General features: G+C 51.5%; 8 protein-coding genes across 8 annotated transcripts; 6 read left to right on the top strand and 2 right to left on the bottom strand.

Annotated features, from left to right (window-relative positions):
• Positions 1–36: 36 nt before the first annotated feature.
• N7539_008913 (uncharacterized protein) lies at positions 37–1,001 on the bottom strand (the record flags this gene model as incomplete). The annotated part of the gene is made up of 2 exons (XM_056938508.1): positions 37–122; positions 869–1,001. 2 exons carry the CDS (start codon positions 999–1,001, stop codon positions 37–39), a joined length of 219 nt encoding a protein of 72 aa, XP_056785885.1.
• Positions 1,002–2,302: 1,301 nt separating this feature from the next.
• Positions 2,303–3,369, top strand: N7539_008912 (Rab family GTPase; the record flags this gene model as incomplete). Its single annotated transcript, XM_056938507.1, has 2 exons — positions 2,303–2,348; positions 2,432–3,369. 2 exons carry the CDS (start codon positions 2,303–2,305, stop codon positions 3,367–3,369), a joined length of 984 nt encoding a protein of 327 aa, XP_056785884.1.
• A 3,527-nt stretch (positions 3,370–6,896) lies between these two features.
• On the top strand, positions 6,897–8,124 carry N7539_008911 (DUF3431 domain-containing protein; the record flags this gene model as incomplete). Its single annotated transcript, XM_056938506.1, has 3 exons — positions 6,897–7,201; positions 7,437–8,006; positions 8,064–8,124. The coding sequence occupies 3 exons, from the start codon at positions 6,897–6,899 to the stop codon at positions 8,122–8,124; spliced, it is 936 nt and encodes a 311-aa protein (XP_056785883.1).
• A 930-nt stretch (positions 8,125–9,054) lies between these two features.
• On the top strand, positions 9,055–9,258 carry N7539_008910 (uncharacterized protein; the record flags this gene model as incomplete). The annotated part of the gene is made up of 1 exon (XM_056938505.1): positions 9,055–9,258. The coding sequence occupies one exon, from the start codon at positions 9,055–9,057 to the stop codon at positions 9,256–9,258; it is 204 nt and encodes a 67-aa protein (XP_056785882.1).
• Positions 9,259–9,271: 13 nt separating this feature from the next.
• On the bottom strand, positions 9,272–10,450 carry N7539_008909 (alpha-ketoglutarate-dependent dioxygenase AlkB family protein; the record flags this gene model as incomplete). Its single annotated transcript, XM_056938504.1, has 1 exon — positions 9,272–10,450. The coding sequence occupies one exon, from the start codon at positions 10,448–10,450 to the stop codon at positions 9,272–9,274; it is 1,179 nt and encodes a 392-aa protein (XP_056785881.1).
• Positions 10,451–14,368: 3,918 nt separating this feature from the next.
• N7539_008908 (uncharacterized protein) lies at positions 14,369–14,710 on the top strand (the record flags this gene model as incomplete). Its single annotated transcript, XM_056938503.1, has 2 exons — positions 14,369–14,434; positions 14,558–14,710. 2 exons carry the CDS (start codon positions 14,369–14,371, stop codon positions 14,708–14,710), a joined length of 219 nt encoding a protein of 72 aa, XP_056785880.1.
• A 1,445-nt stretch (positions 14,711–16,155) lies between these two features.
• N7539_008907 (uncharacterized protein) lies at positions 16,156–16,749 on the top strand (the record flags this gene model as incomplete). The annotated part of the gene is made up of 3 exons (XM_056938502.1): positions 16,156–16,259; positions 16,359–16,392; positions 16,447–16,749. 3 exons carry the CDS (start codon positions 16,156–16,158, stop codon positions 16,747–16,749), a joined length of 441 nt encoding a protein of 146 aa, XP_056785879.1.
• Positions 16,750–17,631: 882 nt separating this feature from the next.
• N7539_008906 (uncharacterized protein) lies at positions 17,632–18,106 on the top strand (the record flags this gene model as incomplete). The annotated part of the gene is made up of 2 exons (XM_056938501.1): positions 17,632–17,782; positions 17,895–18,106. Coding segments are annotated over 2 exons (363 nt in total), but the record flags the coding sequence as incomplete, so codon positions are not given.
• Positions 18,107–19,417: the final 1,311 nt, after the last annotated feature.

Below are 19,417 nucleotides of genomic sequence, written 5' to 3'. Positions count from 1 at the left end.
AGTGATGATGTTGTAGAAGAGGACGGTGTTCCATGCTCAAAGGCAAACGCGGGGCCAAAAGGTCGTCGAGTAAGTGATCTCACGGAACAAGGTCACTGACCAGAAGATCAGGTGACCTTGTACTCCCTTCACATGATTCAGTCAATGTAGAAGGCGCGTCTGGTTCCATACCTTTTGGAACTTCGGAAAAGACTGGAAATGCTAGCCTCGTAGCCCAATCAGGTGGATTCCCAGAGGATCTTGGGTATGCATCTGAGACTTTCATATTACATTTATGGAGAAAGGTCGGGATGCGCCCCATTCTGATCGAATCCTCGTGGTAATGCCGCTGGTGATGGCTAATACTTCTCGTTACTCCTCGGGCTGTCCAGCCCGCGCCAAGGTGATAAGTACAGCGGGAGAGTACCTGTGTCTGACCAATTTCTTTCTATTATGCACATTGCACTCGCTTGTCCCGATCACTTCAGGGGTTCAGCATGCCCAATCTCAATAGTTCCGTGGATCCGAGCCGAGCAAAGAAAGCGGCATCTTGGTAGAAAAAAGCTGCCCAACAACGGGGCTGAAAGCACAGATCACGCACTCCTTTTTGATCTTGATCTTTTGATGAACCAGGGAACCAAAGTTTGGCGTTCGGACACGCTAAGGCCGTAACGGGACGGCAACCCCGGAGTTTATCGAGTGCCACTAGAGATTCTCTCAGCAGACTCAACACTATTGCTAAGTTGTCTATTTGCCGATGTATCTGGCAAGCATAGATCATTCGGGGGACTTGTACGAGTAATAGTTGGAAGCAGGAAGTTATAACGAACTATGGGCGAAGTGGTGTTCCAGAAGGGTGTCCAGTGTCTAGTTCTACTACTTCTCTTACCATGATGCTTTGCCCTCGAGTTTGTAGTACAGTAGTAGTAGTAGTAGTAGTAGTAGTAGTAGTAGTAGTAGTAGTAGTAGTAGTAGTAGTAGTAGTACTTCCGCCTAAATACAGTACCGAGGAAGCTCCGCATCAGGCATGAATCCTCGGTAAGGAGATCAACGTCTTCAAACAGGGGAGGAGACGGAGCTACTCGTGGAGGAATTTGGACTACGCAGGACGCACACACTATTGATTATTCAACCGCAGGAACATTCGACATACAGGGTCGGCACCTGAGTGCTGTGAGTCGAGTTCTGACCGCTGTGCCAAGTCCAGCGTTGAGCATTGAACTCGGAGTAGTAAGGAGGAAGGTAGTTGACTCGGTAGTTAGTTATAGGTAGTCGCTCATTAACTTGCGTACATATGCATGTCATTTTGTGGCGCATCCATCCTTCACCGTCAATCGAGCCCCGACTTTGACGGCCATGTGAGTATGTATAATTCGTACAGTAGTGTTGCCGTTCTGACGCTAACCCCCATGCATGAGGCTCAAAATGGCACTAGTGTTCTTTGTGGTCAAGCGGAGGATATCCTTGACCTGCATGCAGGAGATGATCTCACAGATCGTTCATGGGCGTGCTACGTGAGACCTGTCCCGGCTGACGCTGATGAACTCTATGAGATCGACTGGGATACCACTTTGGAGGGGTGAGGACCGAGGATTGGTACTTGGGCCACCAAAATAAGATGACTCGAACAAAAACCCACGGCCCTTGCAGGCATTCTCTCCCCCCTTTTGGTTCTCCTCTGAGACTTTTCGTGACATTCAGGCAGACACTGGCGAAAGAAGATGAACCGAGTCCCATTGAAAAGATTTTAATATTGTTCTTTCTACTTTCAGTTGATCCATTCACCATTGGATCTTACGCCAGCGGCACAGCCCTGTACATGGTGCAGATAGAAACCCAAACCAGCAAGAGATCATCTGCAGCTGACTCTAACTTGGGATACAGCCCAACGCCGCAAAGTTGCCCACCGGCGAACCTTGGAACACCCTCGATCGGCTGATGCCGCGTTCTCGAGGTTTCCCTGTTTTGTGTTTGCTGGGTCTCTATTCGCGTGGCATTCCATCTTTATTTGGTCCTTTTGGCCGCCGCTGGATCTTCTGTTGGTCGGAGAATTTCTTTTCTTTCTGAATCCCACTTTCTTCATCCTCCTTGACCCTCCTCTCCGTGCGGAGGTCCAAGTACAAAAAGAGCCCCCGTCGGCGCCGCCCGAGTCTCTCTCTGACCACCGGAGGAAAAGCCGCCTTGCAGTGACCCCAGCACCCCTTTCTCCGCCAACTCGTTCCTCTGTATCACCATCAAGTCGCACAGTTTGCCTGCGAGACCGGTCTTACCCCGATATCATGCTCATGCGAACGGTCGGCCCCGCTCGCCTTGACCCCGCGCGATGAGTTCTTCTCTCGAGGCCAAGATCGTTGTGCTCGGCGCACAAGGTATGTAGCACCTTGCCTTGGTATGCGGATGATCCTCAAGACCTTGGACTGAGTTAACCGCCTTTTTCCCCCAATTTCTCTAGGCGTCGGCAAAACCTCTCTTGTTCAACGCTATGTGCGGAATAATTTCGACCCCGCCACCACCACTTCCACCGTCGGCGCATCCTTTGTCACCAAGCGCGTTCTCGACACTACCTCCGATACTATTGTGCGCCTCCAGATTTGGGATACCGCCGGTCAAGAGCGGTTCCGCTCCATTTCGCGACTCTACTATCGCGGGGCGCATGCGTGCCTGCTTTGCTATGACATCACCGATGAAAGCAGCTTTCAAGAAATGGCCGGATGGTTACGTGAACTGAGACGTAACATCGGCGGCGGTGCAGGCGACCTCGATCCCTTGGTCATTCATGTTGTCGGCACGAAGAGCGATATCGTCGCAGATGACCCCGCCAAACGCCAGGTCCCCTTCGAGCGGACCATCGCCTACGTGGCCGAACAGTTGTATCCCAGCCGAGCGTCGACACCTCCACCTACCGCTGGAATGAGCGGAATCAGCTCGGGGCTGGGATTTGCGGCGGGCATGTTTGGCAGCAGTGGCAGTGGCGGCGGAAGCACCAGTGCTGCGGGGAGTCTGCCAACGTCGAGTGTTCTTCCGCTGCAGAGTCCTGATAGTAAACGGAGTTCCGCCTTCTGGGGTCAGGAGATCGGGTGGGACTGCTGTCACGAGATTAGCGCCCGAGACGGGGAGGGCATCGAAGAAGTCTTTCGTGTGATGACGCGCAAACTGGTCGAACAACGCAACCGTCGAGATGCCGAAGCCGCGTTATCAGCCGTGGGCACACCAGGCATTGATGTTCCCATCGGTCCCTTTACGCCTGGATTGGACCGTGCCAACGGTAGTTTCAGACTGGGACATGGAGACAAGCGACGCAGCTGGCTTGGGCTGGCTTCGCCGACGGTGGGCGACGCGGAAGAGGTCCAGGTGATGGATGCGGCCAAGCAGCGTGGACGATGTTGTTGATCTACGTCTTTCTACTCAAAAGTGTCAGACAATTTGGCGATGGCTTCGAGTCGCCGATCCCACCTTTTACTCCGTCTGCTTCTATTTCTTTTTTTGTTTTTTCTTCCATTTCAGTGATCCTGTCGCCTAATACCCCGCCCCCTTCACTTCCCCTCTACACGAAGAGATGGCACGACCCCGCAATGATATCTCGATGAAGGAGATGGATGTACATCTAGAGGATGGCGTTTGTCGTGTTGGATTGTTTTGCATTGGCATCTGCATTGATAGTGGTTCCTGTGTATTTAGATTATTACGTGTGTCATATACCATAGCGTGTGCAATTATCAACCTTTTTTTTGTTCTTGTGATCACTTTCTCATTTTTACTCAGTTCGTCGTCGGTAGGTCCAGTCAGGCTGGGATGGTTGTATCATTTTCCATGTGTAAATATGCAACTATTTGACTTTGGAAACTCACATGGATGAGGCCAAAGTTTTCCGCCGTCAATCATGTTGAATGAGCGCCCCCGCTCTTTGGAATTGATGTAGGCAGACGGCGATCTTCAGTCCGTGGTCCTATGACAACGTCCAGTACTAGCATTCTTTTGTGATGGCATCTGTTCTTCCACGAAGTGCCCCGGATCCACCCATGTCCGGGGCACATGACCCTCCTACGTCATGGTCAAGCCTCCGACAGATCATCCCGGTGCTCTGCTTGTGACCTATGGAGAGAAATGAATGGTTTTATGCTACTGGGCTGTCGATTTCAGATTGGATTGATTGGAAGCAAGTCCGAAGCGCCACTAGCCTGGAATGGAGGCGTAGAATGTGCATTGCTTGTGGACATTGGGTCTAGGGAGGCGGGCCGTCCTTCCACCAGTGAAGTCGTGGATCGTAAGAGGTGGTCTGTCCATATTGGTATTGAAGATGGGCCTCAATACAATGAATTTGAACCACAAGGAAAGATTCAAGGTTGGCTGTCGAAGGATACCGTCATTGCTGCAAGAGCATACTGTCCTCATCGACCCTCTCTTGCAAGTCATCTACCGCGTAGCCCTTGGATGGTAGCCTCAGGTATTAAGCGTTGTACCCATACGCCTGCCTTTGCTCGTGGCCCACGCTCGGCTAGAATGAGGTGGCTGCAGTATCCTGGTAGGTAGCAAGAACTTTCCAAGTAGTATATACTTGGCTGGCTGACAAGCAGGGTACAACTACTAGGATATGGAGGCGATGGATACGCAGGTACTCAGATAGGAATTAGGATGACGGTGATGATCATGACGAGAATGAGAGACGGTGTGAATCGTGAAAAGAAAGGTTGATGAATACCATGGCAGTAAGGCTGACCCTCGGCCTTGGTCTCTGGTAAACTTCATCCAGAGAGACTCCTCCACATTCATATCGAGTATGGGTTCAGCGTCGAGACTCTCGAAGTGCCCGACCCATGTTTGATGGAAGACCTTGAGAAGACTCGATCGGCCGAGGTGGGTCAGGAGGGTGGCCGATCCCGCCATGAATCGGATAGACAAGTGATGTTTCATGATTCCATGATCCATCTTCTCCTGTTTCAAGACTGAAGCAATAACTTGGAACGCTTCTGGACACACAGTCATCAGCAACGGCGGAGTTCAAAGGCAGAATATCCCATCACTACTAATAGGGCGAGAGCTGGCCATCTCCTTATCAGATAATGATGGGCCCTCGGCCAGTCAAAGTGGCATCCATGCCTGACGAGATTTCACTTCATCTTTCAAAGGTTGTCTGTTTCCATGTTGCTTGACTTGACCTTGGGAGATCGGAATGCCATTCCGTCTCGTTGAAATGGTACTGTTGCAGCGGTTGGGTGGAATGGGGAACGTGGTAGCATCGGAGGGCCTCGTAGCTCAACCACGGTTGTCGGGTTGAGCAATCATGAGCACTCAAGACTCTTGAGCTCACTGATCTCCTGACGATGATCCGATGGTTGCGGAGGGGCTTCGTTGGAATTGATCTATAAGCCTGGAAGGCAAGGTGTGATCGGTGGTCAATGTGTCTGTGTCTCTGTGGAAGGTCACCAAAGTGCTCATGACGCTTCTCATCTCCCTGGCTTGTGGAACCATGCAATCGGGTAACCTTACACGACTCTACTATCTTCAAGTCTTCTAAGGCGACCCTTGGCCGAAACATCTGATCACCGACTCTATCTCGATCTCGAGGCGAACTTGACGTGCTGAACACGTTCTGCGGTCGCGTATTACATACAGTGTGCCTGCCTTCGGGCTGCCAGTCCAAGGTTAGATCAGATGGAAAGGACAGGAGGATCGGCAGATAAGCAAGTACAGCACCAGTACCTCTACGCCCAAGTTCACCGGCAGAGGTACCTCCGTGGGACACTGATGGGAGATTGCAGAATGGCCGTGCGCCGTGCCTGAATCTTCCACGTTCAGCTCCGCCAAAGCCAATCGCTTTCAATGCCCGTTGTCCACTGAATCCCCACCGGCGGGCACGTCTGCTCCCAATCAAATCAGTGTTCTGGACCACTCGCTCCATGGAAATCCACCGGGTCGAATTAGCATCCATGTTGGCCAGCTTGCCAGAACTTGGAGAGAACTGCCAGAACGGAGGAGCATACCGAAGAGAGTGCAAGAGCACGAGTGCATTGCTACACCACCGTGATACGACGACTATACGCCGGTCTGGTAGTCGATTGAAGGATTGACCACGCATTCTGCACTCTGCACTCTGCACTTTGCCCAGCCTCCGTACCTTCATCTCATGCACTATCACCCGTACGGTCGCAAGAGATGAAGAGCTCGAATGTTGAGATGTACCAACTCCACCGAGTACCGCGCAAAGCACCTGTATAGTCTCCAATGTCCATTGAGGCCCAAAGTCTAGAACCTCATTTTGGTCTCAAGTGAGTACCGTAAATCACTTATGATATACCTACGATGTGCCCTCATCAGCCTTGAAATCATTTTCGAAGACTCACGGTGCAAGCCATTCTCGTCTGCGACACGCTGACGCCCACACGTTTCCCGCTTACCTCCACTCATCTTCCGCTGCGGAGCTGACAACGTGAGGTACTGTACTTTCGAGTTACAGTACGTACCACCACCGTGGCACCCTCACTTCAGCACTGGACCACTGGTACCTGGACTGCGCAACGCACGTCCCCTTATTTAAAATCGACGGACAGCCCCCCCCCCTACCAGTGTCTCCTGAGTCCTGAGTCCTGAGTCCTGAGTATTTGGATCAAGAATCTGTTGGTGTCTTGCATTCCTACAAGCAATTCCTCAGTCCTCGCAATTGAGCACAGGTCACGCTGTCAAGTTTTGCGGTCGCATCTCGCCCCTCCGGCCTCCTCGACGATCACCGCCGCGTGGGGTTCCGCCTGCCGTTTCGATCTCCACGCCGATTTTCTTTTTCGACTCACCTCCTTTCTCGACTTTGAAACTCACACCCAAATTCTCATAACCACCAGTACATTGTGCCCGCTCCCCTCGAGGCACATCTTCCTTCGCCCTCCCGCCGCCTCCCGTCGCAACCCAAGTCACCACGGAATGCCATGAGGTTATCACTTCGCGTTGCCTCAGTCGCGGCACTGATCCTGGTCGCCTTTTTCCTCCTGGGCCGTCGCCTCGGAAGCTCTCAGACCCCTACGTCGTTCTGGCGCTTCGACACCACATCCTTCCTCGCCTCACCACGACGACCACAAGCAGATGTCTCTCGCCGAAAATGGGGTCTGGGTACCGCAAAGTCGAATGTTCTCACCTACCAGAACACCCCCATCGACATCCCCAATGAGGGAATCATTGTGATTGGCAAGCGCCGTGAAGAGGACACCGCATGGGTCTCCGCCGAATTGGCCGAGTAAGTCGCACGTGCAAATGCCCGTCGGGAAAAAAGCGTCTCAATCGCCCATCTCTATTTGCTCGTCGCTGCCTGTCTCTCTGCTACACATCACGCACCCTGGCAATCGCAGCGTGCAAGCATTGAAATGGGCGCGCGGCACACGAGAAGGGGGAAGAATGAAGCTCTTCCCATCCCACCCTGCATTGACAGCCGATCAGACACGTGGCTAACAATTCATCTCAATGTTGACTAGCTGGCGCAATTTCATCTATACCGTCGACGACTCCAGCGCCAAGGTGCACACGCCCAAGAACAAAGGTCGCGAGGCCTTGCCTTATCTTCAGTATATCGTCGATCATTACGATGATCTTCCCGCTGTGATCGCCTTCTTGCACCCCCATCGCGACGGCTGGGCCGCCGGCTGGGACACTGAAACATTGGACAACAACAACGTGGAATCCCTCCGTGCATTGCGACGCGACTACGTCCAGGCCGAGGGATTTGTCAATTTGCGCTGTCAATTGACACCAGGATGCCCTGCAGAAATTCAACCTTTCCGTAACCCACCCAAGCCAGGCAACACGGGCGAGAAACACTACGCCAAGGCGTGGAAAGCGCTCTTTGGTAACGATGATGTTCCCAAGGAGGTGGGCGCACCTTGCTGCTCACAATTCGCCGTGTCGCGAGATCAGGTGCTTCAGCGGCCATTCACCGACTACAAGCGCATGTACGACTGGGTGTTGAATAATGATCTGCCGGACGAGGTGACATCCAACATTATGGAGTACTCGTGGCATATCATTTTCGGCAAGGAGCCTAAATTGTGAGTTCGCCTGCCGCATTTTGATGAAGTGATTCCTTTCCACTGACTCAAACACAGCTGTCCGGATACCTTCCAATGTTACGCAAATGTGTACGGCGAGGAAGTGATAGTCGAATAATTTCTTTTGCCTGCAACTCTTTTCAATCCCGGTGATCATTCTTCATTAACGCACAGATGGCTTGATCACTCCCACTCCGATTCCCATTCCGCTTGTCGACGGACCTTTTATGTTTGTATTGTACAAATTATGTCTTCTTCCCTTTTTCACATCTTATCTCAACCACAGACACTTCAGCCTTTTCTCATCTACATCCTTCTCTTCGTCATTGGTACTTTTCATCAGCCCACGGATTGAACCCCTGTGTTAACCCTGCATTTGTCTTTTGGGCAAAGCTTTCATTCTTGGAACGGCGGTCAAGTCGGCTTTGGTGGGACTTTGATGACTTCATTTGTGCACTTGATGACTTTTCAATTTCTTTTTTTTATTTTCCCTTCGGGCGTGATGTATATGGAGTTTGTGTTGATGACCCTTCGATGCTTGACTCGTGCCTTGAATTGGGTCGTTCTTCTTCGTCTTGATTCTGTATCATGTTCAGACTTGCCTGGTGGTGAGCCCAGGTGAAGACGTCCATGCATTGTCATGTGACTCGTGGGTTAGTCTAGGGCGCTCGATCATGAACATGATCAGACTTCTTGTATGTGGTGTAGACGTGCGGATATTTTTATTATATTTTTATTGAACCCTTTTTTACCACGTGGATCTTTTCCTTTTGTTCACGTGGGACAGAGTCTCTTATCTTATTCTCAGTGCGAGGTCGTGGAAATGAATAGAATCATGTTCCAGACTTTCTCCGCTCCTTGACATGTGCGTCTGTAACCTCAGTGAATCGGGGGAGATTCCTGTCCCATCTGCTGTCAGCGTTGAGAGCGTCCAGGCTGGTGTCAGTGACAAGATTGGCTTGGTGGACCTCGACCATCTTTCCAGCCCGGAGTTTAGACCTCAGAACCACGAATGGCCTTCAACCTGGGAAGAACGAACTCGCTGACAATGTCTGTACTTGTACCGCTGTTGCAGAATGAGATGCTCGCCGAACCATCTATCAATGATGGACCCTCGGCCTCCAGTGATACAGCTGCTAATAGCCCTGAGGTCAATGGGCGACGTCCTGCAAATCACATGAGACCTCCCTTTGGCGCGGAGGGGTCAAACGAGCTCAAGAGGTGGGAATATCAAGTCACCGACTTGACTTGAGCGCCCAACCCCGTCAAGTCGCTCCCTCGTCGCTGAACTTCTCCGGTCTAGCCATCATCTCCTGCTCACTCTCGTCCCACCTCCAAACGGGCCCGACTCCAACATTATACCGATAGTAGTTGTTCGTTCCCGCGGGAATCATCGCCCGCCGAAAAGTGATATTGATCCGTCCTCGTACCGCGTCTCCCCTTTTCCCCTTCCGCTTCGGAATACTATGTAACCATTGTGATTGGGTCGATCCACGCATGACAACCATGTCCCCCGATGACAGGGGCATCTTGATCGGTTGGGTCTGTGCCACGGATCCCGGGGCCGGGTTGGTTATTGTTGCCGGGGAAGATGTCTCCTGCGAAGTCTGTGGAGGTGGTTTGTGCTTCATGAGGAATTCACGCTCTCCACCTAGACTGAGCGATGCAATGTCGGGTAGTGCGCCGAGGAATCGTTCGTCATCCGAGTGGTAGGATATACTGTCGTTTCCGTCTGCGTAGTAATTCACCAGGCAGAAGTTGTAGGTTGCGCCGGTGGCGGACTCCACGGCGGTCTGAAGGTGGGTGAGACATGGTGGGATTGGGCGGGGAGTGTATTGGTATTTCGAGGCGCGAATGGGTGTTTTGGAGGTCTTTTCGACGGGAATGAGGGTTGAGAATGGGGCCGATTGGGGGTGTCCTTGTTTGTGTTCGGTGGTCAGATCTGGGGTTGAGTCGGATCCCTTTGAGGATGGTTGACGATCTGGATCGTGTATGAACATTGAAGTATCGTCGATGCCAAAGACGGTGGTATATCGCGGGGTGTTGATTTCGGTCTCGAGGGTCCCGCGCTTGATCGTATATTGAACTCGGTAGAAGGGCAACTCGCGACGGAGAAACTTGAATAGCTCATTAGCGGTAGGTCGAGCGATGAACGGTTGGAAATAGAGCAGATCGAGATCGGGCTGGTTGTTGATCGCACGCGGATCTTTGGCGGGTGTTCCGTGGGTGAGGCCCACGGATATGTGTGAGGGGAGTTGAGGAATGGGAATGGGATAGCTGGGATGAGTGTCTGGCGGTCCGGTGTCGGTAGTCGCGTCGTCTTTGGCGTCGGTCTCATTTGTTTCTAAAGGCCCATCGTTGGATGTGTCGTTGGTTTTGACGCGCTTCGCGGGGTTGGTGCTGGCTTTTGGCTTGAAGAATGATTCTAGTGTGCGTTTTGACATTGCTTTGGACGGACACCAGGGCAAAAGTAGGTAGAGGTGAAGTACTCGAGATGTGTAGTCAATTCGCTCGCTGTTCGGTACTAGTGCTGTGGTAAGCTTGATAATAAGCTCAATTATCAAGATCGACGATCTCGTGAAGCATGTAGTGCTGTACTCTGCGGCTGCTACTGGACACAGTGGACACTGGACAGTGTAGTGAGTCTAGACGCGCGGAAGCTCCTGCTCGATGATGTCATAGTATTGCTCTCGACGGAGCTAAAAAGAGCTCCGAGCGGTACGATCACGTGACTGGGTTTTATCTACTGTAGTAGGGAATCCGGTTACGTGTATGTCGAGCAGATGACTTGCAGAGTTGCGTGTGCCTGATGGTGGCCTAATAGTCGGGAGAGACTATTTGGACATGACGAGAGGGGGTCATTCAACTGGACAACCAAGGAGCCAAGGGAATGAACAACTTCATGGGATCCGGGAGACCCATCGGAGAAGGGAATTGAGAGTTCAGTACAGTCTTTACAGTCGGGTTCTTTTGCATTGCAATGACACACTCCTTTTGATCTTCACTTGTGCCTCTTGACATCCTATGGATAGGTGTTGTACGGTCGGGCTGGAAGATCTCCGGACGTGCGTGCTGGTGGTCGTGTTTGGTTCCTCTATGACTCGACCTGTCTGGTGAGATCAGACTGCCTTGAGCATTCCCCTCTATACTACCTAACTTACAGGGAGGTAGTGAGGTACCAGTGCCTTATATGTAGGGTTTGGTAATCCATCTTTCCACTTGATGTTTGTGCCTGATTGCCCGGATGCGCTCCTCGACATCGAATCATGATCACAACTTCCAGCCATGTATATATGTGGTGGTACTGCTGTGAGGAGTACTTGCCAATATGCAAGGTTGCAGTTTTCCACCTCGGGTTGTTGCCCGGTTAGAAAAAGAGTCCTGTATCCACCTGTTCAAGGAGACGCCCGATCTTGACAACAACCTTTCTTCTACAAGGTTGGACGTGAAGCCCAACTCACGTGGGCTGGTTTATCGGCACGATTGTCCAACCCAATTTTCACTTAGCGAGGTACTTGCTCCTGTTTCAGATCCTAATGCTGAAACATCGTCCGTGGACTGAAATTCATTTCACGCGACAAATTTCAATGGGTCCACCTCATCTACACACCTCGACGGAGATGACGACACTTGATGGAAATCTCTCATTTGAGATCCTGTTCAGCCTTGGGAGCTAACGACCCTTGACGCCCCAAAGCCCGTGCGGCTCAGATCAACTATAGTGAGCTACATGATCAGCGAACCTTGTTTTTCTCAGTCCGTGCTGGAATAAGGCAGCATCATGTCGAGTCATACCATACAGTCCATACTCTACGGTATATAGCAGAAACTGCGGCTTTATCTCGGCTGAATGGAAATTTCTTCTCTGCATAGAAGCTGAAAGCTGCCGTGGCCCACTTTAGGCTTGAGACTCGAGCGAGAATCCTGGCTATGGAGAGCTCCGGATCATGCTATGATGCTACAATTTTAATCGATCCACACTCGGCAAAGATGCAGGATCACCGTTGGGGAAAAAAACGGTCTAGCACGTGTCGAGGCACGGGCCTGACGAGTGGGTAATCATGAGAATCATATTCTTTTCGTCCGTGCAAACCGGCCCCTTGTGGAGATCATGCAGCCTCACTTTTTATCGTTCTGGGCGCGACTGCCTGGTGTCGGACTGATCCGAGCGGACAAGTTCCGTAGTAAGTGAATCATGCTGTGAGACCGGCGTTTGTCTTTGTGTGGCGTTTTCTGGTTTTGGTTTTCGAGGGTGGCCGGGGCTAAAGCCTTTCCACTTGTGAGTGTGGATGCATGCTTTCAGCTGGAGACATTTCTGTGCAGTCGGTGTACGGACTTTTAGCTCAATTGTGCTACAGACTTATCAAGTGCAGCCTTGATTGAGAGCTGTTGGTCCATCACAGACGGCATGAGTGGGACCTCGACTTATGGAGAATGCGAGATGAGCCCCGTAACAAATGAATTCCATCCACAAAGAGACGAGACGAGAGGAGGTAGTGTGCTGCTTTCCAGCTTGTGAGTAAAAGACGCGGCTTATGGGTGTGAGGCACATTGACCTACCCAAACACGCAACTGGTACTGACCTCGAAAAGGACGACTTGTGCATCGAGCGAGTCAGAGGAATACTGTACAGCGCGCACAGTGAAGGCCCCTTTCCTTGACGCCGTAACATACCCGTGCAGTCGTGCAGTCGTGCAATGCATGTACTAGTGACTGTAGAAGCAAGAGATTGATAAGAGACCACGAGAAGTTGAGAGTCCCACCTCACCTGCACAGAGACGTGGATCTCTGCCTAGAATGACACTTCCTAATAAACATACCTTGTACTGTAGATATCTAAGCTTCTTTTTTTTTTTCGGTCAAGCAATAGGACTTACTAGCTCTCGTGTAGGATTAGCAGCATGTTCTAGACTTCTTGACCCCTTGTCCTCTTGACCCCTTGTCCTCTTGGCCCCTTGTCCTCCTGCAAAGGAATAACTCGTTTCCTCGGCGAAACCTCGCAAATTCTCACTGAGATTCCACTAGTGAATGACTGGACTCTACAAGACCGTGGCAGAATATAGACGCTATTGAAGCGCCTCACAAGTTAGCTAGTCCACGCAGTACCACGCAGTACCCCGTTGGGGCCTTGACTTGATCTGGAACGTATTTCCTGATGTAGCCGAGAGCCGGCGTCTGGGCACGCCGCCACATCAGCTGGGCTTTGACTGCCATTTCTTGGCTGACTCGTTGTTGTGGACTCGTGTTGACTCGTGTTGACTCGAGGATTGTTGTGGTCGACGCCATTGTATTTCCTGTCCGGCTCAGTAGAAGTGGACCGGCATCTTCACCGATGGGACCATGGGTGTTGGTAAAAAAAGGATCGAAACGGGAAACTATGCGCGCTTGGACCTGGCAAAGATGGCATAGGACCATTCTGAAATCTAGGGGTGGACAAAACTGAGCCTACACTACAGCCTAGTCCTACAGATGCCGGACGGACGGAAGAACGTTGAGGATGGTCAATATACAAGTTCGTCACGTCCAGAGGATGATCGCCGTAAGATAAGATAGACGATCACCAATTCAGGTTGACTCGGGTCATCGCTACAGGATACTTGGTAATCTAGTAGATCATCTTCGATATTAACCGAGATAGATTATCGGCGGGTGGGACAATTATCTCATTGCATTCGTATCTTCCCTTGGATTCTCACAGTACCGGCTACTAGGGCTGGTTCTGTAGGAGAAGAAGCTTGGAAGGCCGTCGCTGGCGACATCGTGGATACTGGTCAGTCACAAATTGCGTGCTCTGGGTTCAGAGTCATGTTCATACCTGCGTTGCTCCCTGACTTGGCTAGTGTCGAGAAACTTTGAGAGTTCCACCCCCCTTGGCATTTCTTGACACCTATAGGTAGGTGGTATTAAGGTTCCAAAGTAGTTGTGATTGATCTAGTGGGGGATTTCCTCGGGCCTTCTCCATTCACACTGCGGCGCTGTGATGTCAGACCCACACTGGACGACGGCATCTTACTCTGGACTCCTGGCACCGGTGCCAAGACTCACGTAGACGGCGACCCTAGAGTTTAATAGCCTTCCTACGATGTAATATAGCCCTCGAGGGTTCGTCGCCAAGGTTGTGTGTCTACCTTTGAACACCATGATACACTCAAGGACCTTTGTGGAATCATCTTGGCAAGGCGCAGCAGAAAGTGTTTAGCAGCCCTAGAGACTAGCCCCTCTTCGTCAGCACCCCGCTCTGACTCTTATCGTTCTGGGTCTCCTCCTCGTAAAGATGGGTTGGCGTCCTCCACCCGACAGATGCCCCCCCCCCCCACGTGAGGACTGCAACTCGAGTGACGATCTGATACACCGTTTTCACAATGAAGCAATTCCAGCATCAACAGGGAAACCGTCCTACACTCACCAGGCGGCCGCACCACCATTCGGTATGAAAACAACCTCGTCGTAAAGTCGGGTGATCTTCGTGCTCACGAAAGCACCCACCCTTTAATTTATCGCAGCGAAACACCACCATCCCTGTCCCTTAAGTCCATTATATCTAATATGAGGATGGGCAAGTCACAATATTTGTGATGGACTATAATGTGCCCGGCAAGAGACTCGACGAAGCGTGGAACCTTCTCGATGCTGAACAGAAACTCTCCATGGCCGACGAGCTCCATTCGTATCTGGAGCAACTCCGTGATTTGAAAGGCGACTGAAAGGCGACAACATCGGAGCGAGCAACCGTGGTCAGGCGATCACGGGGCAGATGCGTCCATCGACGGAGACCCATTCGATTCCGAGCAGGAGTTCAATGAGTGGATCACTGGATTCTGAGCGATATCGTTGATGCAGCGCCGTACCTTCTGAAATCCATGTGCCTGACTGGGCCGAGTGTCTGTCTCGAATTCCGCCTTCAAAATAGGAGAGGAAGTATATAGGCATGTCTTTTTTGTCGCGCATCATGAGTCACTGGCGGTGGAATTCCTATTGCGTGGTCAATTTGAGGGGACAATCAAGGACTCCAGTAGGTAACCAGGCCTGGACGTATCATCCTATGAGAATCGCAGAATGAGCTATATTTCAAAAGCTTCTGGAGCAGTTCTTTGAGCGCACCGAGGCAGGTACCTAAGTGTCGTTCACCGACTCGAATCGCGAGGATTGTCTCCACCTGGTCGGTAGGCATTTCCTTGGGTCGCGACTGTGGAGGAAGTGTTTCGGAGGTACGCCTCAACATGTTCATGACCAAATTCCCAAGTTGCAGATGGGTGAATCCAATGTGCGCAACCTAAAGATTAGAGTCTGATTATAGGGGAGCTTGATCCTCAGCAAAGGGGTTGGGGATTCCATGCTGATTCTTAGTATACTTCCTATGAAGCACTAGGGAGGTACCAGATACAATGACCGGTTGCCACTTGGCAGGTGGCAGTTGGCAGTGATCCGCTACAGCAGGCAATCGTCCCATGTTGATTCTCAATGTGCTCCCGGTACTTTGGCTGCGCAATCTGGTACCACGGTTCAAGGTCCCGCGACTTCCACTGCCACGGCCTGATGACACAATTCCACCAGAGGACCGAAGCCCGTCATCAAACTCATCACCGAGAACAAAATCTTCAAAATTTTCATGAATGAACGATGCCCCCGTTCAGTTGCCACAGTCTCATGGGTTCGGTGGCCACGTTTGACGGTTCGAGGTTGCATCACTGCATTGGGTAAACGTGTCGTATGTAACTATGTCTGGCATCGCGGACGAGAATTCTTGGCCTTCAGTATGAGCTGTGATACGGCCCAGGTCCATCAATAGCAATCAAGTACATTCCCACCATGAAGAGTAAGGTAGACCTTTTGAAACGCACTTGCCAGGACCAAGGCTCACAAGTCACAACTGAGGCGTGTCCGATCCCTAGGCTTGTGTCATTGGATCTGTGGTCGCAATGTTTGAGAGAGCCCTGAAAGACACTATCAAGTCGATAGTGTCGACTCTCGAAAAGAGGCTCTACTGCCGACGAAAGTGTTACACCCCACATACTTGCGGCCGAAGCCAACTTGGTCCAGAGCGGGGATGCCGACGGACAGGAGTCCGGGCATGCGATCCCTCCACGTCAGGACTGGGATAGAGTTGGGGATGGGGGGGAGGGTTCCTGAAGTTACAGCAATTCCAGCAATGGGGGACTTTGACGCCCCGCGGTATGTGGAGACGGGGCGTCCAGAAGGGTTTCGACGTTTCGGTCGCGATGAGAAGCTTCGGTCGCTGGGGATTTTGGATGGGTATTGGGTACTACTCGTACTGTTTTGGTGTGGTCCGACCTTATTTCGAGGCCATGGGGATTCTGGCTGTGGGATGGGGAGAACTTGCATGTTGCTTAGGCTGGAGGTTATGTACAAAGGTTTCACGCAATGGGTCAGTTGCCTCGCCTCGAACTGTGCATAGGTAGGGAATCTCTACTATCTCTAGTATTACAACAACAACTACTACTATTACTACTATTACTACTACTACTACTACTACTACTACTACTACTACTACTACTACTACTACTACTACTACTACTACTACTACTACTACTACTACTACTACTACTCGTGTAGTTCGGTAGTTACTCCCAACAAGTCAGCACCTAAAATTGAAAATTCCTCGAAGTCTCCTTTCATTCCTACCTTTATTGACCAGTCAGTCGCACATGATGCTCTCTGGACGTACGCTCCCTCAGTCCATCACCCTCTCCTGTGGCCAGTCGGCCCATCCGAGAGCCACTGATCTCAAGCAGGTGCTTCTTTTCTTCTTCCCAGCTGGGGGCGTTTGTCCCTTTTGTTCCAGATGCGCACTCCCATACGCCTCCTCGGCCTCCTCCTTACAGTACCTTCCTACTGGATGTAATACTGGACCTACTTCGTACCACTTACTGAATCCAGGCTTGCCTCCTTCAGCTCAACCCTTCTCTCTCGAACCCGTCCAGTCCCACGCTGTGACCCCCGTGGATGCTCTGCTGCTCTGCTGCTCTGCTGCTCGGCCAATGCCGACTAATACCTGCCCGACCTGCTCCCATTGTGCAGCCCCGTCACGGTCGAGTTGATCTGGAGCGGTCCTGAACGTCGTCCCCATCGGCTCCGACCCACAGCCCCATCGCAGTCCCCGAAACCGCCCACACACAAAAAGACTCGCCATCCCCGTCTCCACAGTAGCCCCCCCCCCAATACGTCATCGGCGGGTCCTGTCATGCTCGTGGAAATTGCCCTGCCGTCAAAGAAACCTTATGAAAAAAGGACTTGAATGCCCCGCACTCACACGACGATCCTTCCACTGGGGCCATCACAGTCTCGACGAAGTCCATAATCCATTCCGAGTCTGCCCCACTCAGGAGGAGCAAGGAGTCTAAGGACTGTCAATTCTTTTTTCAAAAAACTGTCCGTTTTCTGCAACTGCACGGCGCCGCGTCTCTCATATCTTCAATCTCTCGTTTCTCCTCGGATCGATCGCGGGCTGGGGGCCTTTCTTTCTCCTCATCCGACATCCTCTACTTTCTATGTTTTTGAAGACTACTGGGACAACAGCGGCCATCTAATCCTCACCAACTGCACTATCGGTCGTGTTGGATCGATGCTGACGCCATTATAACCCATCCGCCTCCCATCTAATCTCATGTCTTCGCAATGCAAGCTGTCTAGCCCCCAGTTGGGGTGTTCAACAGCCGGAGCGCGGCACGTCGACTGGGTAAACTACGGCTCTAATCAATTCTCCTCCTCATCGGTCTCCTCATCAAACGGGACTCTCCAAGTGACCTCTAATATCGGTATGATGTGATTCTTGATGATCTCCACCTCCTCTGTCGTCTCCTGTTGGGATCATGCCAGAGAGAAACACAGCACCAAGCAATCAGGTCAAGAGCTGACGGTAATCAATAGTCAAAATTCTCCATGAAGACAAAGACTTGTCTAGTTCGCCGCTGGCGGCCAATGTGCTCGCGACCAGCGTCACCGCCCAGTTCGTCGACTGCTCGCAATGCAGTGACACCATTGCAGATCTCACCGAGGACATCCAACTCCGAGATCAAGCTATTCGGGACCTGCGGGCCGAAATTGTCAGTTTGAAAGAGGCGATGAAGACCCTTCAATCAGGTCGGTTCCCTCCACCATCGTCCTCCACACATACTCCCTCGAAAATGGTCAGGTGCCAAGTCGAAGCTTTCTAGATCGAATACTGATCCCCCTTTCTCCCGCTAGAACTCTCCACATATCGTCAGAACGATCTGTCTCCTCCTCGATAAGCCGAGGAGAATTGATGCGGTCGCACTGGAGGTTCACAAGCTCTGCAGTGACATTCTCCTCCGCCTGTAGCTCTCCTCCCTCTTTCTCTCCCCCCTCCCTTGCAGCGGCAAATTCCTCACAAGCAGGAAGCCGCTCTCAAGATCTCGGTATCCGGGTCTTTCCCCGCTGGACGGGTTGGCAAGGAGAGTTCCCAACGCTAGGGCGAAACCGTGGGGAAAGAGGGGAGCTGGGACGAGGCATTACTTCACGGCCGTGAGTCCCCAGACTGCCGCCCTGTCAAGAACGCGGTTGAAGGATCCGGACTGCTTCCCATTCCTTCAGCTTCAGCCACCAGCCCATCACAGCCGGGCTTGCTCTACCTCTGGCGCCCCACATCGTCCCCTTGCGTCGGCTGGGTAGCCGAGCATTGCAGACAGAAGGATCAAAGTGGGTGCCAAACTCAAGTGACGTATGACGACACTCACGACCGATCGACCGTTTCGATCATTTGGACGCCCTTTGCTCCAAGGCTTTGACAGTGACATACTACTGCTGGAAAAGGCCCTCAACATGCCCCAATCTCAAATCGCACAATGAAGTTTGAGTGGCTTTCACCGTTACCGCTGTTGCCGCCGGTGGATACGGAAACGATAAAACGGAACAAAGGCCATTTATTCTACGCTTTTGAGTCCCGAGGCTTTGGCTCACGACTTCAAATTTGACGGGCCTTTTTTTGTTCTTTTTTCTTCTTTTTTTTTTTTTTTTTTTTACGAGACACAACAAATTATGCACTGCTGCAACAAGTGCGCCTTAATTGATACTTTGGAATTAATCGTTGCAAGCCTTTGATCGCGTATTCTCCGAAGACTTAAGCCCTAAAAAAGAGGACACTCCTCCGCGCCTGGAATTTAGGGATATACCTGCCTGATTGTGTCACTTATTGTTCTGGAACATGCCATGAGGAATCTAACCTTGCAACAATAAGTTTGCCTGCTCCACCCCGTGCATGCCCTTCAGGGGTACGTAGAGACCCAGGAAGTAGGCGGCATAGAGGAAGGGCAGCGCTACCAAAATGGGAGTAAAGAAGATGATTACACTAGAATTGGTCTATCTTGAGATTTAGCCGTTGCAAGAGACGAAGAGTTTTCAGTTCACCGAGGGGTTGGTCATTGAAAGTTAGT

This window comes from Penicillium diatomitis (genome assembly GCF_028827545.1).
Source record: "Penicillium diatomitis strain IBT 30728 chromosome Unknown utg000015l_segment0_segment0, whole genome shotgun sequence".
In the NCBI taxonomy this organism is placed as follows: domain Eukaryota; kingdom Fungi; phylum Ascomycota; class Eurotiomycetes; order Eurotiales; family Aspergillaceae; genus Penicillium; species Penicillium diatomitis.
This window is presented reverse-complemented; position numbering and strand designations above follow the sequence as displayed.